The sequence below is a fragment of the Gracilinanus agilis genome, chromosome 4 (genome assembly GCF_016433145.1).
Source record: "Gracilinanus agilis isolate LMUSP501 chromosome 4, AgileGrace, whole genome shotgun sequence".
Taxonomy (NCBI): Eukaryota; Metazoa; Chordata; class Mammalia; order Didelphimorphia; family Didelphidae; genus Gracilinanus; species Gracilinanus agilis.
Window position 1 is genome coordinate 283,061,875 of NC_058133.1, and position 21,382 is coordinate 283,083,256.

General features: G+C 35.0%; 1 protein-coding gene across 1 annotated transcript in view; it reads right to left on the reverse strand.

The window, feature by feature from the left end:
- Positions 1-4,573: 4,573 nt before the first annotated feature.
- Positions 4,574-21,382, reverse strand: part of LOC123246439 (cAMP-dependent protein kinase catalytic subunit PRKX-like) — a 25,903-nt gene continuing 9,094 nt past the window's right edge. Inside the window, exon 2 of the mRNA XM_044675339.1 lies at positions 4,574-5,587. Within this exon, the coding sequence (XP_044531274.1) occupies positions 4,574-5,587 (1,014 nt within the window). The remainder of the gene's footprint in view (positions 5,588-21,382) is intronic.

Sequence of the window (21,382 nt, forward strand, 5' to 3'; positions counted from 1 at the left end):
GGAGTGCTGGAAGAGAGATTCACTGCATAGACATTCTCTATCTCCCTTCTGTTAAACATTCATTACTGGTTCCTTTATTATTACAATGGGAATGCATACTCATAAATTATTTATTGGTTAAGTATAAATTAATGGTTGGAGACCACTACTTTGTGCAACAGGGATGCTTTATCCATTTGATTTTTTCTTGTATAAAGTTTAGTCAAACTCATTTCAGAGGTCATTACTCTCACTGAAGAGACTGCAATATTTCAGGGTTTGATACATTGATCACAATGTTACTCACAATTGGGAGTATCAGGAGAATCTTTACTTCTCTAGGGGAGGCTTCTTCCTTTGGGATTTTTTATTGGATATTCTCTAAGAAAATGGACACTCTCCTTGTCAGACCTGTTTTATTTCTACCTCTATTTGTAGTATCAGAAGGTTATCAGTTAATCAACATGAATTTATTAAACGTATAATGATACTTCATTCATTCTACTAGATGCCAAGGATGCCCAGCCAAAAGTGAAACAGTACCCCAATAAAGTTATTTCTGCAGTTGCATCTTTTAAAGAATAATATTGAAGTTTATATAGGCATAGGAAACATCTTGCTGAAGGAAATCCTTCAAAGATGTATTTTGCTCTGCTATATTAAAATGTGGTATTTTTTAAAATTACATATACAAAGCACCCTGGGACATTTTATTTCCTGTACCTTTTTAGGCAGCTATGTGACTATAAAGTCTACTAATCAAATCCATTTGCAAAAGTCTGTCCTTTCTTTTTTTGAAACTTCATCAAGAATGCCTACAATATATATGCAGATTATTCCTTTAAAGATTTTTAAAGAGAAGGGTATGGAGATGTATGCATCAGTCTTTATTAATTTTTGGTTGATCATATTTTCTTGTATTAATATTTCTGACTTCTCTAAAGAGTCTGATATTTTCCTTTCATTTCAGAATTTTATGAATTAACCATACAAAACCCTTAATGTTATTTTATGTCCACAATAGACCTTTCCCATACATACTTGGTCAAGTAAAACTGTTCTTCCACATCTTTTTGTTCCAGTGTTATTTGTGCTTCCTCATAAAGGATATTTTGACAGATGTTAGACTCAAAATATGGTGGATCTGCATTAATTGCTGTGCTTGTAATAGAATCTGGAACAGAAAACTGAAAGGGCGGGGAAATTTTGTGCCAGTTATTTTTAATGTACTCTCTAACTAAAAAATCCTAAGTAAAAATCTTTGTCTAATATATGTCAATTAAATAATCAATGGGGTGTAAAATGGTGAGAGCTTGTAGATGACTATATTAAAAAAAAAAACACATACAGCTTCTCATGGCTCATCATTTTCAGTTTCTGGCCACTTTCTAGGGATCTGATCCACCAAATTGGATGTTGGTTAGGAAGACACATGAAGCATGTGGTATTTAGAATAGTGATAGTGAATTTTTTTTCCCTAGCTACTTTTAATGATTGTTCCAGGTTTATTATTTAAGTTACAACCAACTTTTGTGTAACATCACACTATATGAAGTGAAAATTTATGGCCTATTAATGAACAGTTAACATGTGGCACTTAAATAAAATCTTGAAACGTGCTCGACTGTTCACTATATACTTAATAACACCATCATATGTCTTTGAATTTTCTTATTTAATATCCCACTTTTTTTTCTACTGAAGGCTGATTACATTTCTGCAAAAGAACAATGTAACCAATGTTAACACATCTGTATTTCCTGCATATTTATTCATAAATAAGGCAAATATATTCCATGCTTTCTATACTATTTCGATTTAATATCAACATTTAATTTTGAAAGGTAAGAAAGTAGTAAACAAAAGATGTACACACTAGCTCACCAAACTTATGTACAGTTTAAAGATGTTCTCAAAACAAGTTGTTCTGTATAAGATTTTTAAAAGGAAAAAGTTCCTTAAGAATAAATGCAATTATAAATAGTCAGGTGGCACTAGATTTAGGTTATCACCTCTGGTACCTCTAAGTTATCTCAGTAAACTATGGCAGTCATTTTACTGATTTTTTTCTTTTAATATAAGATCACATTTTATCTCAAAAACTGATAAATCTCTAGCAACCTTTGGCCTTGATCTTAATACCTAATATGATGGGAGGTAAAGATTAAGTTCTATACAGTTCTACGGGTGAAATGTATGTACTCTTTTAAAAGATATTTTAATTTTTTTCTCATTGGGCTGTTTGTTCTAAATAGAATTTTGCTGGGTATAGATCCTCAATTTTTGTTGATGTTTAATGGAATCTATAAATTAGATATGACTAAGGATGGGACAATGACTTGTTTTTTCATGGCATGTCAGGTTTCTCTGAAGATACTTGGGAAATTGTCTTTGAAGTCAGTGCATTCTGAAATACAATAAATAATATATCTTGACCAATGGGCTAAAACATGATAGGAAATATATATGTATGTATACATATATATGCAAACATATATTTTTTCCCGAAATCCTACTATTAGAAACCATTTTCTTTGTCAAATGAGTATCACAATAAGAAACTATCAAAATCAATGGATCAGAATATATCAGACCACAAGGAAGATCCACAAAAAAGTACATCTCTTCCAATGTACTCTCTTATAGAACAGTACCCATGGATTAATTTTTTTTTTGTTTCATAACGTACAAATCTAACAGATTTCCTAAATAATGTCTTAAATGCACAGTGAGTTAGGCACTTTTGGGGATAGCAAATTGAGAGGTACACTCTCTTCATTTACATGAATATTATTTACTAAATTTCTTCACTGTGTAGAAACTAAACATTTGGTGGCTTAGGGGGAAAAAAAAACAATAATGCAATACTCAAAGAGTAACCTGCTCACTTCCTGGATCTAGCTCACTATAAAGAACTTATTCACATGAGTAATTACTCTGTTTTGCTACTTGACTCCAATTAATGCATGCTCATATTTAATTTAAATGTTGTGTTAAATGTTTGTGTCCACATACACACAGCATATTGTGTGTGTGTGTATATATGTATATCTGTATGTGTTTATGTATATATTTTACATATATGTATATATAACATCCTTAGCACTGAGAGATTCTTCATGGGAAGGCTTATTGGGATTATTTCTTAAGAGGCATAATTAGAATACAAAACTGTTATCAGATTAGTAACATGATTTTTTGCAAACTAGATTTATTATTCTTAGATGGAAGGGGCTATGGGGAAGGATTTCAAGTCTTCTGAGACTTCCAGGGAATTCTAAAGCAGTAAAAGAGGGAAGAAGTGGGAATGCTTTAAAGTGAAATGAACTATAAGCAGAGGTCCACACACTACTTCCCAGAAAATCTGCAAGCTCCTTCTTCCTGGGATGAATGCCTGTTTCGGTCCATATTTTACAGTTCTGCCCTAAGTATCACCTTAACATCTGGCTACCATAAAATACACATTCAAAAAAGGAAAACTTTTTTATTTATGCACATCATTGTGATGCCTAGGAGCTCAATTCTGCCCCCTAATAATACCAAAAAACCTCAAGTGATCTTTGAGAGAGGAACAGGCAGCAATTTGTGCAGAATTGAATGGAAGTGAGATCTCTGGGTAATTTACATGGTACATTGGACATTTACATCCTGTCAGTTGTGCAGTTCTTCTCTTCTTCCTGAATTAAAGGGGAAAAAAAATCTCATGTGGCCAAAAACAATAGAGGCCAAGGTCTTGGGCACCATATTATGTGCCAGATTTAAACTTCAACTTTAAATAAGTAGAAGTCCCAGTACACAGCAGGACACCATCGAGTATAATAGTATGTGAAATATTTCCAAGACATTTTGTTTTCTGAACACTCATGAATCAATAGGGCTTTCATGAAATAAAGATGAAACCTGTAACCTCCTCCCCTTTCCTCTGGCTTTCAAGTACTATAGTTACAGACATAAAGCACTAGACATTTCAGTTACAAATCTTAACATAATTTCTTCTTTTTTTTTTTACAAAGAACTATAAAATGTTTAAGATGATGAAAAACTTATTTATCTTTTAAGAGTTGTATCTCCTGAGAAAGAGACTTTTGAAAAAAAAATCTGAAAAATAAAAATCATAGACTCTGCAAAGTACAAACATTTACATCTTTGCACAATCCCTGTGCTTAGGTGATTTTGTTTTCTTTATATACATATATACTAATTTGTGCTTACAATGTCACAAGTTTAGTATAAACTTATAAAGTTAAGTCTATGAGATTAAGGTAAAGAAAAAATGGTTCTGGCATAGCAGAAAAGTAACTCTAAGATAAAGGATTAATACTTACACAAACAATTTAACAAAATAATCTACGGAAGAGTAGACTTTCTGTAGTAACAGCTATTAAACTAATGCCAGACTTATACAGTTAAAATTAAACTTCACCAGCCCTCCAAATTCATTTTATATAAATATGTGCATATATGAACGTGGAAACTTCCTCATCCATGTGAAGGAATTTCTTCATATTGGCAGATGCCCAGTTCTTTTTCTCAAATGTGCTCAGACCACTCCAAATCTTCTTCCAGTTTCTTTCCCATATGTGGTTCCCTGTACTCAGAAATTCTTAAAGATTTCTAAGTCTTTCAGAGGCACAGGTGGCGTCTTGTTCCAGTCATCTTCAGGATAAGCTTCAAAATTAGATGTATCACCGTCATTGGATACCTTCGGCACTATAGGAGGCTTCAGTTTTCTCTGTGGTACAGCGTCCCAGTCCACAGACCTGAACCACCGGTGTCTTTTCACATCATCTGCTCCATTCTTCATGTTCCCTTGTCGTCTTGTCCTGTCTACAACAAGAAGTTTCTTAATAAGGTCTTTTACATAGAGATCCAAATGCCTAGGGAAATCTATTTTGCCTGCAAGAATTTTTTGATAGATGCCAAATGGGTTGTCATCAAAAAATGGAGGAAACCCAGAGAGCATCTCAAAGATCAGAATCCCAAGAGCCCACCAATCTACTGCTCTTCCATGACCTTTACTTTGTATAACTTCAGGAGCAAGGTATTCTGGTGTCCCACAGAGTGTCCATGTCCTGTCTACTAGCTTTTTAGCAAATCCAAAATCTGTGAGCTTGATATGGCCTTCTTTATCTAACAATATATTTTCAGGTTTTAGATCTCTGCAAACTATTTCTTTGGAGTGCAGATATTCTATTGCACAGATAATCTCTGCAGAATAAAATAGTCCTGTGCTGTTATTGAACCGTCCCATGTTTCTCAAGTAGCTGAAAAGTTCTCCTCCAGGAACATATTCCATTAACACGTATAAAAATCTTTCATCATGATAGGTCCAGTATAATCTGATCAGAAATGGATGGCTGACTTCTTTCAGAACTGACTTTTCATTGTGTACATGCTGCTCTTGCTTTAGCCGAATGACATCTGGAATGCTCATTACCTTCAATGCAAAATAATGCTTGGCTGTTCTTTCTTTGACTAGGTGAACTCGCCCAAAGGTACCTGTGCCCACGGTAGCCAGCGTATCGAAGTCCTGAAGCTTGTAAGCTGGAAGCTCGGGCGAAGGAGCTGGGGAGCCCGAGCCCAACGCGGGGCCCGAGGAATGGGCGGGCTCCCGATAGTGAATTTTTTAAGTTATATACAATAAGCATAGCGGAGCATTTTATTTCCTTTACCTTTTTAAGCAACTATGTGACTATGGATGTCTTATCCCAGACCTGGGAGGGAGGAAGCACTCCCAGAGGGCTGTTGAGCAGAGAGAAGGGTGATGAGAGACATGTATGAGAGGGGTAGGGGAATGATCTGAGTATTCTGTTCCCCTCCAACTCTGTTGCCTGTGAGCTGCCCACCTTACCCCTGTGTACTCCCATTAGGCTCCTGGGCAGAGGGGTGGGTGATATGAAAAAGTGTCATCAGTTGCAGTGAAGAGAGGGAGGGGAGCAGCTCTGTCCAAGTTCCTCTGCATTTTTAGCAACCAATTAGGGGTGGGGATGCTGGGGAGCATTATGGCCCACAAGCCCAGAGAGGGAGCTCTGTGTGCTATCTTTGGGACCCCTTTCATAGGTTTGCCATCACTGATGTAGTACCAGGAGAAAAAGAACACAAAATGCAGAATAAGATAATCAGACTCCTCTACCCTCCTACCCACTAGCTAAAATAGAGCCAAATACTGAGTATAAACACCTTTCTCTTTGTAGAAAAGAGTTAGTGAACTGTGGGTACAGGATAATGTATAAACTATCACACATGGCTGTTGGGTTAAATAGCTTTATGTAACTGTTGGGTTTTTTTTGTTACAATGGAAAGCTCAGTTGCAAGCAAAGAACATATCCAGGAATGACAAATGATATAAAAGAAAAGGCATTGTTTGTTTTTATTTTAAAGAGGAATTTATTTTTAAATTATCAAATATTTTACATATCTTCTTTTTTCTTCCATTTTTTCTTTTTTATTAAATTAAGCTTATTCAATTAATTAATTTATTTAGAATATTTTTACATTATTACATGATTCATGTTCTTTCCTTCCCTTCCTCCCACTCCCCTCCCGTAAACAATGAGCATTTTGCACTGGGTTTTATGTGTCATTGATCAAAACCTATTTCCATATTATTAATAGTTGCAATAGAGTAATTGTTTAGAGTCTGCATCCCTAGTCATATCCCCATTGAACCATGTGATAAAGCAGTTGTTTTTCTTCTGTGTTTCTACTCCCACAGTTCTTTCTCTGGATGTGGATAGCATTCTTTCTCATGAGTCCTTCAGAATTGTCCTGGATCATTGCATTGCTGCTAGTGGAGAAGTCCATTGCAGTCAAGTGTGCCACAATGTTATCAATCTCTGTGTACAACTTTCCCCTGGTTTTGCTTCTTTCATTCTGCATCACTTCCTAGAGCTTGTTCCAGTTCACATGGAATTCCTCTAGTTCATTATTCCTTTTAGTACAATAGTATTCCCTCTCCAACAGATTCCATAATTGTTCAGCTATTCCCCAGTTGCTAGATATCCTCTCATTTCCCAATTTTTTGCCACCACAAAGAGCAAGGCTATAAATATTTTTGTAAAAGTTTTTTTTTTCCTTATTATCTATTTGGGGTACAAACCCAACAGTGGTATGGCTGGATCAAAGGGCAGGCAGTCTTTTTTAAAGCCCTTTTGGCATAGTTCCAAATTGCTAGCCAGAATGGTTGGATCAATTTACAACTCTACCAACAATGAATTAGTGTCCCAATTTTGCAACATCCCCTCCAACATTTATTACTTTCTTTGCTGTTATATTTGCCAATCTGTGAGATATGAGGTGGTACCTCAGTGTTGTTTTGATTTTCATTTCTCTAATTATAAGAGATTTAGAAGACTTTTTCATGTATTTATTGATATTTTTGATTTCTTTATCTGAAAATTGCCTATTCATGTCCTTGCCTATTTATCAATTGGGGAATGGTTTGATTATTTTGTTCCATTGTTTTAGTTCCTTATAAATTTGAGTAATTAGACCTCTGACAGAGGCTTTCATTATAATGATTTTTCCCAACTTGTTGCTTCCCTTCTAATTTTGGTTGCATTGGTTTTGTTTGTACAAAACCTTTTCAATTTAATGTAAAAAAATTATTCATTTTATATTTTGTAATATTTTCTAACTCTTTCTTGGTCTCAAAAATCTTTCCTTTACCATAAATCTGACAGGTATACTATTCTATATTCATCTAATTAATTAATAGTTTCCTTCTTTACATTTAAGTCATTTACCCATTCTGAATTTATCTTGGTGTAGGGTGTGAGATGGTGATCTAAACCTAATCCCTCCCTTACTGCTTTCCAATTTTTGCAGCAGTTTTTGTCAAATAATGGGTTTTTGCCCCCCAAGCTAGGATCTTTGGTTTTATTGTACACTATCTTGCTGAGATCATTTATCCAAAGTCTATTCCATTAATCATCCCTTCTCTCTCTTAGCCGGTACCATATTATTTTGATGACCACTGCTTTATTGTACAGTTTAAGATCTGGTACTGCTAGGCCCCCATCCTTCACATTTTAAAAAGTTAGTTCCCTTGATATTCTTGATCTTTTGTTCTTCCAAATGAACTTTGTTATAATTTTTTCTAATTCAGTAAGAAAGTTTCTTGTAAGTTTGATAGGTATAGCACAGAATATGTAAATTAATTTCTGGTAGAATTGTCGTTTTTATTGTTAGTTTGTCCTATCCATGAGCAATTAATGTTTTTCTAATTTTTTAGATCTAGTTTTAATTTTTTGGAAAATGTTTTGTAGTTGTGTTCAGGTAATTCCTGTGTTTGTCTTGACAAATATATTCCTATTTTATATTGTCTAGGGTGATTTAAAATGGAATTTCTTTTTCTAACTCTTACTGCCAGAATGTGTTGGAAATATGTAGAAATGCTGATGGTTTATGTGGATTTATTTTGTATCCTGCCACTTTGCTAAAGTTGTTTATTATTTCCACTAGTTTTTTAATTGATTCTCTAGGATTCTTTAAGTAGACCATCATATTATCTGCAAAGAGTGATAGATTAGTCTTCTCATTGCCTGTCTTAATCTCTTGAAATTCTTTTACTTCACTAATTGCTACTGCTAGTGTTTCCAGTACAAAGTTAAATGATAGAGGTGATAATGGGCATCCTTCCTTCACTCCTCATCTTTTTGGGAAGGCTTCTAATTTACCCCCATTACAGAAGATACTTGCTGATGGTTTTAGATATATACTATTTATTACTTTAAGGAAGGGCCCATCTCTTCATATACTTTCTAGTGTTTTCAATAGGAACCAGTGTTGTATTTTGTCAAGGCTTTTTTCTGTATCTATTGAGAAAATCATGTTATTCCTGTTGCTTTGGTTGTTGATATGGTCAATTATATGGATGGTTTTCCTAATATTAAACCATCCTTGCATTCCTGATATAATTCTGACCTGATCATAGTGGGTAATTCTTGTGATCATTTGCTGGAGTCTTTTTGCTAGTTTCCTATTTAAGATTTTTGTGCCTATGTTCATTAAGGAGATTGGTCTGTAGTTTTCTTTCTTTGTTTTTAGTCTGCCTGGCTTTGGAATCAATACCATATTTGTGACATGAAAGGAATTTGGTAGAACTGCTTCTTTACTTATTTTTTCAAATAGTTTGTATAGTATTGGCCTTAGTTCTTTAAATATTTGATAGAATTCATTTGTGTATCTATCTGGCCCTGGGGATTTTTTCTTAGGGAGTTCTTTGATGGTTTGTTCAATTTCTATCTCTTATATGGAATTATTTAAGTATTCTATTTCCTCTTCTGTTAATCAAGGCAATTTATATTTTTGTAAATAAATATCCATGTCACCTAGGTGGCCATATTTGTTGCCATATAATTGGGCAAAATAGTTCTTAATAATTACCTTAATTTCTTCTTCCTTACAGGTGAGGTCACCCTTTTCATCTTTGATATTGTTAATTTGGTTTTCTTCTTTCCCTTTTTTCCTATTAGATTAACCAGTACTTTATCCAGTTTATGTTTTTTTTCAAATACGAGCTCCTACTCTTATTTATTCATTCAATAGTTTTTTTTACTTTCAATTATATTAATTTCTCCTTAATTTTTAGGATTTCTAGTTTTGTTTTTAACCTGGGGATTTTTAATTTGTTCTCTTCCTAGTTTTTTTTTTATTTTGCATACCCAATTCATTGACCTCTTCCCTCTCTGATTCTTTGATATATGCACTCAGGGACATATATTTTCCATGGAATACTGCTTTGTTTTCATCCCATAGGTTATGGTATGATGTCTCCTCATTTTCATTCTCTTCAAAAATTGTTAATTGTTTCTATGATTTTTTCTTTAACCAACCAATTTTAAAGAATCATATTATTTAATTTCTAATGAATTTTTGATTTGCCTTTCCATGTGCCCTGTGAGGGGGATGAAGGGATGGAGGTAGGATGGATGGGAGAAAGGAGAGAGGAAGGTAGAGGAAGGGAAAGGAAGGTAGTGGTCTCATCCCCAGCAGGGCTAAATTGACTAGAGCCTTCAAATGAATGATCAGAGAGCAACTGGTTCAGGCTGTTAGACTGGGGTTCAGGGGGATTTAGATCTAGGAGCCCATAAGAGGTTTAGTAGGGGAAGGCATCCCCCGCTGGGCTGTGTTTGGGCGGGAAAATTTTTTTACTTACCCTTAGGCAGTAAGGCAGGCAGGATCATCATCATCAGGCAGGCAGGCAGGTTCAGGTCCATTTGAAGGTCGCCTTAAAATGTGAGGGGGATGAAGGGATGGAGGTAGGATGGATGGGAGAAAGGAGAAAGGAAGGTAGAGGAAGGGAAAGGAAGGTAGCGGTCCCAGCACCAGCAGGGGGAAATTGACTAGAGCCCTCAAATCAATGATCAGAGAGCAACTTTAAGGTTTGAATAACTAGGCTTTATTTAAATTAGGAAGGGAAAGGTCTAGGGAAAACTAGGAGGTAGGAGGAAAGGGAAAAAGGGGCCAAGAGAGAGTTCTGCAGAGAGCTAAGCTTCCAGGGTCTAGAGAGCTAGCCCTCCTGGGTAGAGAGAGAGAAAAGGCACCAAAATTGTGAATGTACCATGTGCAGCTGAAAAGAAGGTGTATTCCTTTTTGTCCCTATTTATTTTTCTCCACATATCAATTAAATCTAATTTTTCTAGGATTTCATTCACCTATCTTACCTCTTTCTTATTTATTTTTTGGTTTGATTTATCTAGATCTGATAGGGGAAGGTTCCAGTGTCCCACTAGTATAGTTTTACTATTTCCTCCTTTAGCTCTGCCCATTTCTCCTTTAGAAATTTGGATGTTATATCATTTGGTGCATGTATGTTGAGTACTGATATTTCTTCATTGTCTGTATTGCCTTTTATCAGGATGTAATTATCTTCCCTATCTTTTTTAACCAAACCTATTCTTACTTTGGTTTGTGAGATATGATTGCAACTCCTGCCTTCTTTTTCTCAGTTGAGGCCCAATAGATTTTGTTCCAGCCTTTTACTTTTCCCCTATATATGTCTATCTGCCTCATGTGTATTTCTTGTAGACCACATATGGTAGGATTTTGGTTTCTAATCCACTCTGCTATTTGCTTCCACTTTATGGGTGAGTTCATCCCATTCATATTCAGAATTATGATTACCATCTGTGTATTCTTCATCATTTTGATTTCCTCTCCTAATCCTGCCCTTTCTTCTTTCACTATTACCTTCTACACTGGTGTTTTGCTTTTAACCAATCCCTCTAATCCCCACCCTTATTTTACTTCTCTTCCAACCCTTCCTTTCTCATTCTCTTATTTTTTTTAGAACCTATTAAGTTCCTTCCACCTCTCTCTTTCCCTCCATTTTGGTTCTCCCTGCCCCACTCCCCATTGGCTTTTCACTCTCAACTTCCCTGTAGGGTAAGATATAATTAGATACCCCAATGGATCTAAATGCTCTTCCCTTTCAGATTTGATTTCACTGAGAGTAAGGTTTATGTATTACCAATTAACACTCTCTTTCTCTTCTTCTTATAATAGTATTCTTCTCCTTCCCCTGCCATGTGCCTCTTTACGTTGTATAATTTATATTTTTCTTCTTCCTTCAAGTTTCTCTTGGTGTCATCCTTTATTTCATCTCCCTCTTTTTTTTACATATCACATTAAACCACTTATTACCCCAGCTTCTACCTATAAATAATTATTCTTACTACTATAATAGTGAGAACAATTTTTGAGAGTTACAAATATTATTTTCCATATAAGAATATACGTAATTTGACCTTAGTTAAACTCTTAAAAAATCCCACCTCCTTTCTTGTTCACCTTTTCATGTTTCTCTTGAATTTTGGATTTGGACATCAAATTTTCCATTTAGTTCTGGTCTTTTCTTTACAAATACTTAGAAATTTTCTATTTTGTTAAATGCCCATACTTTCTCCTGGAAGTATATAGTCAATTTTGGTGGTTAGATGATCCTTGGTTGTAGGCACAAATCTCTTGCCTTTCTGAATATCATATTCCAAGCCTTGTAGTCCTTTAGCATGCAAGCTGCCATATCCTGTGTAATCCTAATGTAATCCTGAATTATCTCTTTCTGGCTTCTTGCAATATTTTCTCTTTGGCTTGGAAGTTCTTGAATTTGACAAGTATATTTTTGGGGGTTGTCTTTTGAGTATTTAATATAGAGATCTATGGATTCTTTCAGTGTCTATTTTGCCCTCTTATTCAAGAATATCTGGGCAGTTTTCTTGGATAATTTCTTGTAATATGATGTCCAGACTTCTGTTTTTTCCTAGGTTTTTAGGTAAACCAATGATTCTCAAATTGTCTCTCCTAGAACTGTTTTCCAGGTCCATTATCTTCTCAGTGAGATATTTCATGTTTCCTTCTATTTTGTCATTCTTTTGATTTTGTTTTATTAATTATTGTTTTCTTATGAGATCATTAGCTTCTACTTGCTCAGCTATAGTCTTTAAAGATTTATTTTCTTTTGATTTTCCTTTTCGGTTTGGTTTAATCTGCTTTGCATGAGTTCCAGCAGGTCAATTCTGGTCTCCAATTTGCTTATTATTTCATGTGATTTCTGTGCCTCTTTTTCCAAGTGGGAGATTCTGCCTTTTAAACTGTTATTTTCCTTTTGAATTACTTGCATTTCTTTCTCATACTTTTCTTCCCATTGTTCCTCCAATTTTCTTACTTGGTTCTTAAACTACAATTTGAGTTCCTTGAGAGCTTGTGACCAATTTCCATTTTTTTTTGAAATTACAGATGTGTTTGCTTGTTTGTCACTCCTTGCTGTTGCCTCTGTACTCTGCTCCTTTTCTCCATAAAAGTTAGCCAATATCAGAGGCTTTTTCTGTTGTATCTTACTTTTTTTGGTAATTTTAGATTGTAGTTCTAGGGTGTTGGTGGCCATTGCTGTGATAGTTTTATTTTCCATTCTCAGCCAGAAGTCTGAGGGAGGAGGCCAGGTAGCTCTCAGTGTAGCGAGCTACAGAGCAGTTTTTGGTCTGAGGCTATTTTTCCAGTTTCTGTGGTATCTGCTATGGGCAGCCCATCTCTGCACTATTTTGCTCTGTGGGTCCCAAGTCTCACTGGCAAGACTTTGCATTGTCCTCAGGGACTCAGTCCTCAGACTGAGGTGCCATAAGGCAGTTCCCAAGAATTTAAAGATTTCCCCATCCTCCATTCTGATTCTGGCATGGTAGGTGGCGTGGGAGAGAGGTGATCAGCTTGAGCTTTAGTAGGTGTAATTTTACCCCCTTCTAGCGTGGAAGTGCCCAAACCCTGCCTACCTTCAAGGCTGTACTCTATGGTGAAGTCCCTTTCCTTGACTGATTTTGATTTTTGTCCTTTTGAGACTCTTTGTTGTGATTGGTAGTAGGAAGGGTTGTGAAATTCCTTTTACTCTGGAGCCATCTTAGCCTGGAAGTACCCATTTTTTTCTTTTTATGTGATAATAAGATAATAAATTTTGTTTTGTTTTCCCTCTCAACAAATTTTGTGCAAATACTTTCCTCCAAAGTTGTTTTTTTTATCAGATGGCATTACTTATTATCATTCTCATCTATGAAATATTGCAAATTAATTTATATTTTAAACAATTTTTATTCTCGTGTTATGGTAGAAATTACAGAAATATAAAATTGAATTTAGGTTGTTTGTTATTTGTTATATTTATTAAATTTATATTTGTTAAATATAAAAGAATTTAGTTAAAAGTTGGTTTGAAGAGGCTAGCATGACTGTGTGCTAGGAATTCTAAGACAGGAGTTTCTGGAATGTGGGAGGAGAGATTTTTGAAGGATCAACTACCAATGGAGCCCTTCCTGTCTTGAAGCTGAGAGAGGAAGGAGCTTATCTCTGCTGATTCTTTTTCTACCAGCCTGTGAGTAAGAGAAGAGAAGCCTTTTTATTTCTTTGGGAGCACCTTTCCTTATCAGAAGAAACCATCTTGAAGAAGACCCTACAGACTCTCAACCCTGACAAAGAACAACCCTGACAAATCTTTTCTTGTCCTTGCTTGTTATTCACTTTCATTCATTATTTTCCCTTAAGAAATAGTATAGCCTTTGCTCATGGATGTTCTTTGATCTATTTCTCATTTTTTGTATCAATAGCTGGCTTAAATAAATAAGATTGGAAATATTTTAATTGTGAAGCATATGTTTTCATTTTATTCCTTTTCTAAGTTTTCACTTATTTTAACCTTTGTTTGAATAAGTCAATGTGCAATGACACCTACCACATAAATCATCACACCACACACATCAGTAACTATTGGCTTCCTGTTAAAATGTAATCACTTTCCTTCTCCTGATTCTTATTTTAAAGAAAAAATGTTAATTCCTGTGTTATCTGCAGGAAACTGGACTTTTGTTTTGTTTCATATACAGCAAAAATGAGTATTGGTATGGTTCAGTTTCTCTGGTGTTATGACTATTCATTGATTAATAGACAAATATTTCAAGTTTCAGTGCCAAAAATTAAATAAATATCTATGGAATGAATAAAAAGTATGATTCTTAGCACCCTTTGCTTCCTTTTCTACCACTTTTCTACCATTGCTACAGAAGCTTCAGTTATCAAGTGGAGTACTCCATAATTTCATTGAACAGAATGCAGAAGAAACAGAGAGGTGAAATGTTTATAATCAGTAAGTATTTTATAAGCATTCATTATATGCCAGTCACTATGCTAATTGCTGGGGATACAAAGAAATGCAAGAGACAGTCCCTGCCCTCAAAGAGCTTATAGCCTATTATGGGAGACAACATATTACCATGCACAAACAAGCTATATACTGGAATAAATGGGAGATAATTAACCAAAGCATGGTATTTGAGGTTGGATTTTTTTTTTCCTCCTTGACTTTCTTCTTTCAGTGAGGGAAAATACTGATTCTGCTAAAGGAAATGAAAATGGCTTAGAAGGCAATTTCACAAGAGGGGGGGAATGTTTCCCCCCTACGAATAGGTAATTTTTATCAATCCTGCAAAAATTGAAATTTTGTCTACCCTTTCCAGTGGCTATTCAGGTACTTCCTCCAAAGACTTCAATAGAAGTATTCATTTCCTCTAACATCTCAGGTCTTTATATCAGTCAATAAGCATTTGTTAAATGACACTATACTAAGAACTGAATGTTCAAAATATAGTTTCCAAAAATGGAAAAGCTGTTCTCTTCCATTTCTAATATTTGAGATAGGGTGACATTAACAGTAGTATCACTTAGAATCCCAAGAAGTGCATTCTTATCTCCATTTTAACACTGATTAGTTGTGAGACCTTGGATAAGCCTTTTCTGTACTCCATTTCCTTATATGTAAGAGGGCAGGGGAGGGTATTTGTAGTATCTACTTCATTTTGTTATAACAAGAAAAACACTTATTGTTATGAGGAAAATATTTTATAAATTTTGAAGTAATAAGATCTTATATATTTAGTGTTGGGAAGGATCTTGGAGATCAAGGTATCAGAAACTTAAAGCTAGAAGGGAATTTTGAAGTCATTTCATTTTACTATAAGGAAAAATGATTCAAGGCAATTAAAAGATTTTATATCTAGAGATGGAAGAGGATTTAGAAGCCAACTTGTTCACCCTCTCATTTTGAGTATGGAAATTGAGGCCAAGTTATGTGAAATGATTTGCCTGAAGTCATATAGGTAGTGAAAGTTAGAGGCAGGATTTTAATTTTTTTTACTTCAGAAGCAGTCCTCTTTTCATCAAACTATACTAGTTCCCTATACAATTATGATTTATCAATATCTAAGGAGCATAAAGAATGTGATTTATTTTTTGATAATTAAAAATTAATTTAGAAGAAAAAATATTAATTTATCCTTTGATTGTAGACCTTTACAAAGAGTGAAACTACTATCATTTTAAATAACTCACTTGTTTAAATGGCCATATGATGTAGGGCTTTGGTTTTAAAAGATTACTCTATTAGGAAAATTAACAATATGAAAATAAGATTCAAGTGACAATATATGTAAAATCCAGTGAAATTGCCCATCAACTCTGGAAGGAGGGAGGAAAGAGGAGAGGGAGACAAGAATCATGTAAACATGGAAAAATATTAAAAAATAAAATAAAGTAACTCATTTAATTTTGGAATACTATATATGCTAGGAAATTTTTCTATAAATCAATGAATCAAGCTGAAATTTGTCTCTTTGAAAGATCTACCCCTTTTGTTTCCTGGTGCAACCCACTTTCCTCACTTTTGTTTTTTAAATTTTATCTATTTATTTTTAATAGATATTTTTCCATGTTTACATGACTCAGAAAGTGACTTCTTAATCATACATATTTAGTGTAATAGAAAGAAGATCGGCTTTAAAGAAAGAAAGACCTGGGAATCAAATCCTATCTTTGAAACCAACTAACCAGGTGACCTGGGGCAATTAATTTCATTTCCCCATGCTCAAGGCAACTCTCTAAGACTAAAAGTTGAAGAGGCGGTACCAATCTCTGTTCCTGTAATGTGGTACAGCAGAGAGAATATTGAACTTGTAGTTAGGAATCCTGAATGCTAACCTAATCTCAGATACTAGTTCTTTAACCTTGGGAAAGTTAGATAATCTATTGATGCCTCAGTGTTCTCACCTGTAAAATGGGGATAACAATAGCATCCACCTCCCAAGTCTTCGATGAAAACCAAATGAAATGTTTGTAAAGTGTAAGTTAAGTTTTGCGAGGATTTGAAAGAAGCCATACCTTTGGGCAGGGTTTCCAGTTGGACACTTGGAATTTTGGGAGATTCCTGATGAATCTCCCTAGGGCATGAGACCAATCGTCAGTTGGGCTGTGCCCTATATAAGGGAGAGAAAGATTCTATCCCAACCACCCTGGATCCCTGGCTCCAGAATGACTCCCTGGGTCCAGTCTCTCTCTTTAACTTACAAAAGTGCTTTGAAAACCTTAAAGCACCATATAAATGTAGTCGTGCTGATGATTTTGAGGGTGATGATTTTTCAGGCATTTTTTGGTCATGTCTGACTCTTCATGACCTCATTTTTAGGATTTTCTTGACAGAGATACTGGATTTGTTAACCATTTCCTTCTCCAGCTTATTTTACAGATGAGGAAACTGAGGCCAACAGGTCACACATCTAATAAGTGTCTGAGGAGGTATTTGAAGTCAAGGAGTGGAATCTTCTTGACTCTAGGCCTGGCCCTCTATCCACTGAACCAACTCATTATTCACCAGTAATTTCTGAAACCAATAAAAGCACAGGTCTCATCCCAGGAAAAGCAACCCAGATCATGTTTACTTAGAATTTTAAGGTCACAAAACATTTTCCTACCAACAATTCAGGGGCTGTTATAAAATGTCGAAATAAAAGGGACGTGGCTAACTTTTTAGAAAGGAAAACAAGACATGTAAAATTCTCAGAGGAGCCTTTAAAACTCACATTCTCTCATTTAAAATGCAATTTAACTCAATAATATGTATGCATATATATGTGCATATATGTAACTTCTCAGTTTTCGCTTATAGAAAGCAAAAATTGTATTTCTTTTGACAATGGAAAATAGAGTATTAATAAATCAAATTAAAATACTCTATTTTTCCTACTCTATTATTTTAAAAAAATTTTTGATGTTCTCTTTTCAACACTACTAATTAATCAATAAACATTTATTAAATACCAATAAGTTCCAGACAGTGTGATCATTTCTTGAAATGTCACCCCTCCTTGACCCCCTTTTTATAACAAAGAAAAACAAAGATGGAACAAAACCAATCAAATAAAATTCTGATATTCCACAACTTAAATCTTCTGTGAGGAAAATTGTTGTCTGGGACCAAAATTAATCATTTAAATTCATCCGAGTTTGACAGGCTTCAAAAAAAGTCTTTAAAATTTACTGATTTTTTTTTTTTTGGTTTTGCATCACTTTTATTTCTGAGCATATCTGTCACTTTCCCTTCCCAGGGAGATAAACCTTGAAACTGAATTTCTTAAAAATTTAAATAAAGAAGAAAAATACTTCAATAAAACTAAATAATATGTCAACCAAATCTGGTTGTACAGATGATATTCTATATCCATAATCCTTTTCCTCTGCAATAAAGAGAAAGAGGTTCATTTTCTTATCTATTCTCTGAAGGTAAATTTACACACCATTCAATTTCAGGGTTTTTATTTTTCTTTACATTTAAATTGCTATATTCTCACTTTTAGTGGAGTTGTGAAATGGTCCAACCATTCTGAAAAGGAATTCAGAACTATGTCCAAAAGGCTATAAAAGTGTCCATACCTTTGGACCTAACAATATTGCTGCTATTTCTGTATTCCCCCAAAAAATCAAAGAAAAGGAAAAAGACTTATATGTACACAAATGTTTATAGCAGCTTTTTTTTTTGGTAGTGGCAAATTGAGGAGATACCCATCAGTTGGGGAATGGCTGAATAAGTTATGGTATCTGATTGTGATAGGATACTATTGTGCTATGAGAATTGACAAATAGAATGGTTTCCAAAAATCCTGGGAAGACTTAAAAGAGCTAATCGAAGTAAAGTGAGTAGAACCAAAAGGACTTTGTACAGAAAGCTAGAATCAGATTGCATATTTAAGATTCTCAGGACAGAGAGAAGACATCTTGCTCTCTGTGCCAGGGAGGAATCATTACTAACATACTTGGGTTCAACCAACCTCATTTACAAGTGCAATGACCATCTTACAGTTCAATCTTACACTATTATGTGCCAGGCACTGTGCTAAATTCTGGGTTTACAAAGAAAAGGGGAGAATGATGACTGATTATCAAGAAACTTAGTCTTATTGGGAAAGACAACATATAAATAACTATATAGAAACATGATATAGGTAGGAAAAATTGCATGTACAGAACAGAGAGGAGATACCAACATTAAGAGAGGTTGTAGTAGGCTTCTTATAGAATATTGAATTTGTTGGGACTTAAAGGAAGTGAGAGAATGTAGGAGACAGAGATGAAGAGGAAAAGTATTTCAGGAATGGAAGAGAGCCAATGAAAATATCTAGAGTAGGGTATAGCCCAAACATGAGCACTGAATATTCATACAGACATTTACTTTTTTCTTCAGTTATTTAAGAATTGTGTAATTGAAAAAGAGGAAGAAGACAAAACAAATTCAGTAAAATGGATAAATGTATCTAAAAAATCTTTTTTTACTTATATTAAATGTTTTATTGAAAACTTAATTAAAGTTGCTTTGTATTTACATTCAAATGAATGATCTTTAGTGCTCGAAGTCACATAACTCCTTTTTTATGTTTCAATATTTCATTTTCCTAATTACATGCAATATCAATTTTTAACATACATTTTCCAAACTTATAAGATCCAAATTGTCTCCCTTCCTCCCTTTCCTCTCCATTCTGAGAGATGATAAACAATTTGGCCTGGGATCTACATGTATTATTATGTAAAACAAACTTCCATATTGTCCATTGTTGTAAGAGAATATTCATATAAAACCCAAACTCCAAAATAAAAACCCAAATAAATTAAAGTGAAAAATTATTGCAACTCCAACAGTTCTCTCCCTGGAGGTGGACAGCATTCTTTGGCATAAGACCTTCCGAATTGACCCAGATCATTGTATTACTCAGTCTTTCACAATTGATCATTGTACAATATTGCTTTAATTATGTATAATGTTCTCTGAAATGTCATAACTTCTCATTCCTTCCACCTCAGTCACTTTTCAGTCTTTATTTTCCCATTTATTTTCATTCATTTTTCCCTCTAATATGATTGTACTTACTGTGTATTTCATTCTTCTCTGTTCACTTTTGTGGAAAATATAAGTAAGGTAATGGGGTCACCAGGGATATTATAAATAAACTAAGTGGTTTGTGGGAACACACACACACTGGGATTTATGAGAGACTAGACCTGGACATTGAAGACTTGAACAGCCAAGCAGCTCCTAACTGTCAAAAGGGACTGTTGACCAACTGCTTTCCTGAGCCAGAGGCTTTGAGTCCCACAGGAAAGGTAACAGGATATAACTGGTTTAATAATGAACAATTAAAAGGAGGGATAGGAATGTCTACTCTAAAACCTTAACACCTTAATGACAAAAACCCACAGGGAAAGGGAAGGACTTATTACTACACTAACAAGACCCAAGGAGCTGTAAATGGAGTCACTGGGTGACTGCCTCAGACCTGGAACCTGCCAGGCTTGAGCAGCTCAGCTAGGGGCTTTGTGGCTTAGAGATTTTCACTGCAATCCACTGATGATCTCTGGATGCCAAGAGCCAAGGTTGTCTCAGGTACCAAGTTGAGAAGGTGTGCTCAAGACTCTGTCCACCAGATAGATCCCAAACTCCTCCTCTTCCTTGACACAGGAGTGTAGATCTTGATTCTTTGCTAGATGCTACCACCACACAAGATCCCAGGGGAAAATCAGGATACAGGATGTCCTTTTACTCTGAGTGCTCCCAGGGCTAACCACAGTTTGTGTTAACCCCCAATGGAGTCCCACTCAGAGCAGCAAGTCACTTCTTCCTGTTCCTTCATTCCAACCTGGAATTCCCAGCTCCAGCTCCTTCCTGCTAAATACATCTTAATACCTAATGAATAACTAATCTTATCTTCCTCTCAACACTTTCCATTTTAAAGTTCTTTTTAGATTTATTTCTATTTCTCATCTTTGCCCATCTTGATTGTATTATAGTCTTCCATTATGTTAATACTTAACAATTTCACTCTTCTCCCTGTCCTTGGATGTGTAGCTTGTTTCTGTTTTCTCTACAGTCACATAGATTCATAGATTTAGAGCTGGGAAGGATCTTTGAGGAGACCATCAAGTTCAAACTTCTCTTTTTACAAATGAGGAAACTGAGATGTAGAAAAGCTAATTCCCTTGCCCAGGATCCATAGGTCATGTGAACACAGCTCTTCCTGACCCCAACTCCAATGACCTATCAGTTACTACTCCCTAGCACATGGGGAGAGAATAAGCATTTGTTGGATTATTTTTTAGTTATCTCACTGACTCCATTTGGAGTTTTCCTGTAATAGTCTGCCATTTCCTTCTTCAGCTCATTTGACAGATGAGGAAATTTGTGGCAAACAAGAGTAAATGACTTGTTCAGAATCACACAGTAAGTGTCTGAGGCCAGATTTGAACCCCTGAAGATGAGTCTTCTTGATTCCAAGGCTGGTGCCCTATCTACTGTGCCACCTAATTGAGGAAACTGAGGCAAACAGAGGTTAAGTGACTCACCCAAGATTACATAGTTAATAATTGTATGAGACTCAGGTCTTCTAACTCCAGGTCCAGCTATCTATCCACTGTATATGCAAGGCACTATGAAAATGTATGAACCTGTAGCTTTTTGGAGGAGGAAAGGGACAGATAACATTATCAAGGTATATTTTCCTAAAGAGAATTGCTGGGTCAAAGGATAGAATAATTTTGTTTTTTT